At 33.3% G+C, this 8,349-nt stretch overlaps 1 protein-coding gene across 1 annotated transcript; it reads left to right on the top strand.

Annotated features, from left to right (window-relative positions):
* The first annotated feature begins 6,739 nt into the window (after positions 1-6,739).
* On the top strand, positions 6,740-7,493 carry LOC137748418 (auxin-responsive protein SAUR76-like). The gene has a single exon (XM_068488561.1). The coding sequence runs from the start codon at positions 6,820-6,822 to the stop codon at positions 7,183-7,185; it is 366 nt and encodes a 121-aa protein (XP_068344662.1). The 5' UTR covers positions 6,740-6,819; the 3' UTR covers positions 7,186-7,493.
* The last annotated feature ends 856 nt before the right edge of the window (positions 7,494-8,349 follow it).

The raw sequence follows: 8,349 nt of genomic DNA, 5'->3' as shown, positions 1-8,349 counted from the left end.
CCCAGGAAAAGTGAGTCATGGGGGCTCCACGTGTACAAAATTTTAATTGTAACGGAAATACAAATAGTATATCACCTGTTTTAATATAAATTGTGGGAAATTTTATTTTTTAAGTTATTAACTTTTAAGCACACTTATCCCACTATTTGTATAATGACATGTAATGTATCACTCCGTGTACCGATCACATTGAAAAATCTCAGAAATTAAGGGCAGGTGCACAATTAAAGCGACGTTTTAATTTTATAATATAATGCTACGTGAAATGAAAGAAAATTTAATATGTAATAGGAAATTGTTATTTGTACTCTAAAAATTTCATTTCGCATTTTAAATTTTTATAATTAATAAAAAAAATTACATTTTTAAGAAGCGTAAAATAAAAATTTTAAAATGCTAATAATAGCTTTTTATGTAATATTGTATTATTAGATTGAGTATCATCACAACGGTGTACTCAATCAATTTAAGTTTGATTTTTTGTACTAGTAGTGCTACTCCAATGGCAACCGTCACTTCGTCATTAAGAGCCGTTTTTGAGTAATTGGTCTCCCCCAATTCCTAAAAAAATAAATTTTTTTTTTCTGAACATTTTGTGAGGTGGGTCTGGAATTGAATTTGAAAAAAAATCAGGAAATGAATTTGAAGTAATGAAAATGGTGGTGGTTGGGGGGGGGGGGGGGCGCGGGCGGTGGGGAAGCTACTACTAAGATTGTCGGGATTTAAGAAGTGTTTAGATGCAATAATTTATGAATTCGTTTGAAAATACTTTTAAAATAATTGAAAATGTTTTTAGAAACAATGTTTTAAGGTTCTGAAAGCACTTAATATAAAGTGGTTTAAAAAATATTTTTACTATTTTCGCTTTCAACCATTTTAAATGTACTTACAAACAATCCCAAAGTGTTATGTCAAAGTGTTGATGCAACTAGGTAAGTATTGATGCACTATTTAAGTATTGCTACAACCATACAAGGACCTCACATATTAGAACAATATGTTATGGGCAATGATTTTCACTCTTTTTAGCCTCTTACATTCTCCTATTTAATTATGACCATTGATTTTGTTTGATTTATTTAATCCAATGACTATCAATATATGAAGTTTTGTGAAAAGCTAAAAAGGTGTGAAAAAATTATTTTACTATGTTAAACGCATGAGTGTATTGTTAGAAAGTTGTCAGTGACCTGTGTGTCATGGACTCTTAGATATAGCATGCGTGCAGAAATGTAACTGTGTGATCATTGTACATGTAAAGTCCTTGTTCCCAACATGTTAAAGGTTGTTACATATGCAAATCAGAATAAGAATAAAAAAGAATTGTTATTATTACTTCAAAACAGTCTTCCATATTTGATGAGAATCGAACCTAAGACCTCTTATTAACAAATGAAGAGAAATACCACTAGACTATAGTACTAAGTGGATCTATTTATTCTTTAATTATTAGTTAACGCATAATTTTATTTTTGAAGTGTCAATAACAACTCTTAGAAATTAATTATACACATATGTCTAATCATGATATGCTCACAAAGAAAAATCGCTCTTTTCTTTTTTCTAGCTAGTTATGTAATTTTACTTCAGTATTTCGTGGCATTGAGCGATACGGGTTTTTACTTTTTTCTCAAGTGGCCCAAGTACACTCTTCGATTTGAACGGGCCTTAATGTATCCAGCCCGCATTTTAATCTCAAACGGACCTACCAAGAATCCAAACCTCTTGTTAGTCTTGGAATAGTCCACTTTCTTCAATGGATACTTCTTAACGATGCAACCCATTAGGCAGGCCCAACCTCATTCTCTCGTAAAAACATCATGAACTTCAAATCCTTCGATTCCAACAGCACAATGGGGAGGTTTAGGTTTGTTTACCACTGTTAGCTCGTTATATGTAAGAAGTTATTCATTTAACTGTAAGTAACAATCTAAAGTACTTACAAAAACACCATATTAAAACTATAAAACAAAAAATGTTTTTCTTTACGTATGGCAAAGTCTAATTTGTCCGCAAGAAGCCAATTATTCTACTATTCTTTACCTTCATTACAACCTTACCTGAGTGGGATAAAACCCGAGTTGGAGAAAAATAGTGTCGCAATTCAATTAAATAACATCTATGACATCATCTACAAAGCAGTGTTCTCTCTTCTTGAGTTCGAATCCTTTTAGTTATAGTTTAGATGAGTTTGTCGTAGAATATTGCTTGTATATTGAAAAATAACATCTATTACATCATGTTATAGTGTTTTCCATTTTCTTTCAAATTTTTTTGCACAACATATTAGAGTATTTTACTTGGTGCATGATCAAACACAATGTCAGTAAATTTACCTAGTAAGTTTATTATCTTATTCTCTGATTCTTAACATCTATGATAACAGATAAATGTGAGCCTCATAAATTAGCAAGACAAAACTAACATAACCATGGGTGATAACGAATTTCAGACTCGTATTTCACATGGCACGTCTTAGGTTCGATTCTTAGCGCTTGTGAATCACACAATGGTGGTCAAGGGAAGGCTGAAATGCCTCTGTGAGTCTTTCTAGCTTCCGGAAAGATGGATTATTGTGGCGAAGCCACCCACTAATCTCATTTGAAAAAAAAAAAAAAAAAAAAAAAAAAGGATAATTGCATTAATGTATAAATGAGGTCGACCAGATTTTCTTAAGCACATGATTTGGAACCTATATTATTTACCCATTGCTACAGAAATAGAGAGACATCATACTGTGGTCTTGTCTCTACCTATTTATCTTAAAACCAATCAAGATCTTTTAATATTTTGTTCCAATTTATTTTATCCAATCAGTAGGAATCAATTTGAAAAGTTTCTTGTCCATACTAATTTTTTTTAATTTTTCTTAATAAAAAGAGCAAATAATTATATGGTTCACAAAATGTGATTAAAGATTTTGTTCATCACGTGCTCTTTGTCACATACCCGCCTGCAAAATATGAGATTGTGTCTCTAACAGAGAATCAGATTGCATATCTCTATTATTTACACCATTTTCTGCTCTTTGATTTTTGACCAAACTTATTTACCATTACAGTTTAGTTGTATTTTTTTATTTGTAAGTAAGAAATTTTAATTTGTCTTCCTTTTAATCACACAAATTTGATATCATATTTGTTATGAATAACTCATTGTATGAGTTGGCTTACCTCACTTCACCTGCCTAGTGCCTAGTGTAAATATAATGTTGTTGCATAGAAACAACTGACTATAAAGTGATGTATGAATATGTAGGAGGACATGAAGAATCTTAAACATCTTTTCTTCCGATGACTCTCAACCACCTATCACGTTTTTGTTTTATTTAATCCATTAATCTTTTGATTCCTTATAGAGATTAGGGTCGTCTTATTAGTGCTTAAGTAGACATGTTGTTTTATTTGCAGAGCTAATGAATGAATAAGATTGAACTAACAAGTCCGATGATATATACTACGCATCGGTCACAATTAGTTGATGTTATCAACAGTTACTTACGAACTAAATCATTGGATATAACATGACAAGATTATGTAAAGTAAATAAGATACTCGAAATAAAAAAAGAAAGTGTTGACCGTAAAAATGCAAAGCCTACATTGCATGTAAGTCGAGCAACTATTGAGCTAACTACATCGTTTTTGTAAATGTGGGTATGCCAACTTGCGAACGAGCTTGGTTGGCCGAGTAAACTAGATGAAGTAGTGGTGGTATTGATTGCACTGCTAACAGCTTCTACACCTGAGCAACTGTAGTAAAAAACGGAACACTTCTCGGCCTAGGGTTCTAGAACCTGAAGACAATCTTGCTTAATTCACTGCAAAGTTCAAAATCTTCTCTACTGGGTTCGACAACTTCAACTATATTTGTGAGAATATAAGTGAGGAATCGCTATCAAGCTATACGGGCAAAGGTACTCAAAGGAGATGATTGTGTTTATGATGAATGTGGCTCGATCGTTTGAATGTCGAACTGTGAAGTACAAATGAGAGTAACGGATCATAGAACACCTCACTTCTCGGGGCTAATGAAGTGGCCTCTTTAGGCGAAAGAATTAAGAATTCTCGGCCGAGCGAGACTTGAATAGATAACCAACCAACTAGAAGCAGTGGTGTTTACTTGTCCAAACCGAAGATGCTTCACCTGGGTCTACAGTTCCAGTGTTATTTACATATTCAAACTGAAGATGTCGCAGATTGTCAAAACAGTGTATGTATTGACGAGAGGGTTGGGATCCTTAGTATTTTTGTTAGGGTTGTGAGAAGGATTTTCACATGGAGTGAGGGTTTTCTACGTTGCAAAACCTCTTGTATGTATAGGGATAATTCTGTAATGGCCAAGTATACCAAATAGTATAGTTCTAATAATATTTCAATTATGCGGCATAATATACTTGGACTTATTCTCGGTCAAAACTCTATAGCAACCAAATCTCGCCGTCTTCGACTAGTACTCTGAACATAAATTGATTCAGCCTTTATCCGGAAAACAATCATGATCCTTAATTTATGGGTCGAGTGCGGGCTAAATCGGGACGAAACAGAAAATAAATAATTAAGATACTTACACAACTAATTAATAAAACTAGTTATTAGTGTAATGCATGGTCCTTCTTTTCTTAGACTTCTAAATTCAATTTTCTCGTATGAAAAAGACATAACACAACAAAATTTGTTTAAACTGATTTGTGGAGAACATGACATGATAAAAACATTTTGCACTATCTAGTATTAAACAATCAAATTGCAATTAATTAAATATCAGCTGGTTAGGATCAACCATTATTGTACACACAATATTCGAAATAATTTGACAAGAAAATGAGTCCATTACCACTCTAGTTCTACAACTTATACATAGTTGGACAAATCCACGTGGGGGAGGTATGGGTGTGACAAATGCTACTAGTATGTAGACATGGCTCAAATATTCTAGGACATGCTAAGTCCATGTGTTGTTCACATGTTTTTGCTCACCAGCGCCCGTCATGTATCTTTATCAAGATTTGTCATAAAATGCCAAACTAACCATCAATTATGATGTTCATAGTGCCCAATTATTTCGAAGTAGTTACAATATTTTCATCTGTTTCATTTAGACACTTAATTCTTAGACTCATTTTTTAGAGGATATGAATATAACTTGCTACCATTGGACTAGTAATAGTTGTCTTTATTTAGCTGGAGAAGCTCTCAAATCTGACTCATAAATCTGATTAAATTATGTTTTTGTGATTTTTTGATATCTAATTGTAACTAGCTTAGTTTTCGCCATACAACTTTGTTGTGGTTGCATAGTCATATAGTCATTGTATATCTACGTCTAAAACAAAAGAGGCTATGAAAATTGGTAATATGTTTTGCAGTTTTACACTTGTGTCACACCGCAAAATGCTCTTAATCCACAATATTAATAGAGTTTCAAGTTCGAATCTGAGTCCTTCAACAATTAGAAGAAAAAAAGTGTATCATATTTTACCTACATTTACCGTGATTTATTCTAGAATCCATCTAAGGACATTGCCAAAGCACATTCCGTCGTTGAAACACACCAATTGCCTTAGCACTTAAAGTTATAATATTCTGGAAGATGGAGGCAACGATAATCTTCTTATTTCTCAATTATTTTTAAATTTAATTCACCTTCTCAAATCGTTTACCAAAAAAGAAAACAAAAAAAAACAATGAACAAGTTCAGACAAACTAATGAATTATGGATGATCGATTTGACGACGACGTTCTTGAAAACACCATTTGCACATGTCTGTCTCTTTCAGTGACAATACTTTTGTAATTTGAAATTGAAATGAAAAATATTAGAACGAAATCAGTTTTGTTTTTTTTTTTTTTTTTTAAAAGGAGTCAATGTATTTCATTCTCATCGTGGAGACCAACAACTTTCTAGTAAGCATCAGACAGCAACCAAACTTTGAAGGAATAATGTGCGGAAATCCGCATGCTGATTCGCTGTTACTGAACAATTTTATATATTTATATCGTAAAACTGTGAATTTAATTGGTCATATATGTATAAGGGCCATGATTCTCTAGTGTGTATGGTTAACGTCACACTTTAAAGGGGCTTTTTTTTTTTTTTTTTTTTTTTTGGGTAAAAAAATTAAATGGTCTTTGAAATTCACATAACTCTTCACTTTCGTCTTTGAAATTTAGAATCGATACAAGTGGTCCATGAGATTGTTCACCATCAATCATTTTGATCATTCTATGAGAAATCTCCTTAATTTAAATAGAGAGAGTATTTTTGTCAAATCAATATTTCTCCTTGAACTGGTGGTTTTTTTTTAAATTTAACAGAGATTTTTCATAAAATGCACCCTATCACTTCTATCAATTTTAAACTAAATATGCATAATTGAGAAAAATGAAAGCACCCTATCACATCTATGACATCAAATTTTGAATGAATTCAATCTAAATACGTAAGGGTAAATACTCTTAATCACTTAAACTATACAACCGACTACATATACATATACCAAATTGATTATTTGCGCCGCAAAGTACATCCTTTATTTTTTAAATTCCTAAAAAGAAAATATTCACAGCAAACATAATAATCCCTGTAAATTGTAAATTTCCTCATGTAATTAGCCCCATTAATATATGATATTACAATTACACCCCTTCCCCTTACCTAAGTTCCGTTTAAATATGAACCTTCCTTCCCCTTTCCAAATCCCCCAAAAGCAACACAACGCTCCTCAACTCTCAAACAAATCTCTCTCTCTCTCTCTCTCTCTCTCTCTCTCTCTCTCTCTCTCTCTCTCTCTCTTTCTCTCTGAAAACCATTCATATCAATGGCCAAAGGTGGGAAGCTAACAAAGCTCAAGTCAGTGCTGAAGAAGTGGAACTCCTTCAGCAAGCAGAACAGCCGCCGCAGCCTCAACTCCGTGGTCTCCGCCGCCGATGACGATTACTCCACCGACGTAATAATTTCAGGAGACCTCCACCCCGTCTATGTGGGCAAGTCCAGAAGACGTTACCTTGTGGCCTCCGACGTCGTAGACCACCCGCTTTTCAAGGAGCTGGCCGACAGGTCAGACGACGACACGATCAACGTCGCATGCGAGGTGGTGCTGTTCGAGCACTTGTTGTGGATGCTCGAGAATGCCGATCCACAGCCCGAGTCAATGGACGAGTTAGTCGAGTTCTATGCCTGCTGAGGGAAATATTTACAAGTAATGCCATGTATGTATGTGCATGGTGTGACTAGGTTACTGAGGAAAATAATGAGAGAGTGGTGGGGGTGATTATCTGTGGTCATCCGCACTGGGTAGAGAGAGTTGTACATTGTTAATAGATCATCGGCGTCTGAGGGAAAAAAGATTTGACTGTGTGATTTGATTGCACGGTCGAGGATAATTAACCCAATATTTCACATCTGGGCTGGTGGGAAATTTCGTCAGTTCTGTAATTCTTCTTTGTTCATTCTAAATATATAAATAAATATAACTTTTATGTTTATTTCTCATGGATTATCTTTTCATGAGTACATTTTTATTTAATTCTTAAATGGTATATTATCTTGATTGATATGTATGGTCTATTTTTCAACTCATTACGCTCCGGATTCTAACCTTCACATTTTTCATAGTGTAAATTAGAGTAGCTGTTAATTACCCAATTTAAAGGACTATGATCTAGTTAGGTAACTAATTTAACTTGTGACATTTGGGAATATAATGCATGTTAATAAACCATGGAGTATTTTTTTACTGACGAAGGTGTGTGCGACCTTTGTATTTTTATGTCACAAAATTGATGACCTATCAATTGTGACGATGATGGGTCCTTCAAAGGAGTACTTTTGAAGACCATAAAAATGTGAGATTGACAATTGGTAAGAAACAGAAAAATATAATGGCTGCCATCATGTGTGTACTAATTAAAATGTATTTATTTATTAATTATTCTTCTTTGTTACCTTTTTTTTATTTTTTTATTTTTTTTTTATTTTAACTTTTTGTGTTAGCTAGTGATACATGGGAAAATGCATGAAAAATAGTGGATCAAGGATGATAAAGGGAGAAATGTACAAGAAAAAATCATATGAAATAAAAACAACAAATGAGAAATGTTAAGGAGTTTCTTTCAAAAGTGCAATTATCTATGGACTCTCTATCATCTCATGTTTTTTGCATAATGTTTTATGATGTTAGCATGCAAATTGACATTAAAGTGTGAGGTGACAAAGATTCCATAAAAAGTCTCAATTTAAGAGTCTTGTTAGTACTTCTCAACCATTCTCATCAATTCCATCATCCTTCTTCATTTCTCGTTTCCTGTATATCTATGCTTTCCTCATATATAAGTACAAACTAAAAAAA

The sequence above is a fragment of the Pyrus communis genome, chromosome 10, assembly GCF_963583255.1.
Source record: "Pyrus communis chromosome 10, drPyrComm1.1, whole genome shotgun sequence".
Taxonomy (NCBI): domain Eukaryota; kingdom Viridiplantae; phylum Streptophyta; class Magnoliopsida; order Rosales; family Rosaceae; genus Pyrus; species Pyrus communis.
Note: the sequence above shows the minus strand (reverse complement) of the source record. Positions and strands in the feature narration are given on the sequence as shown.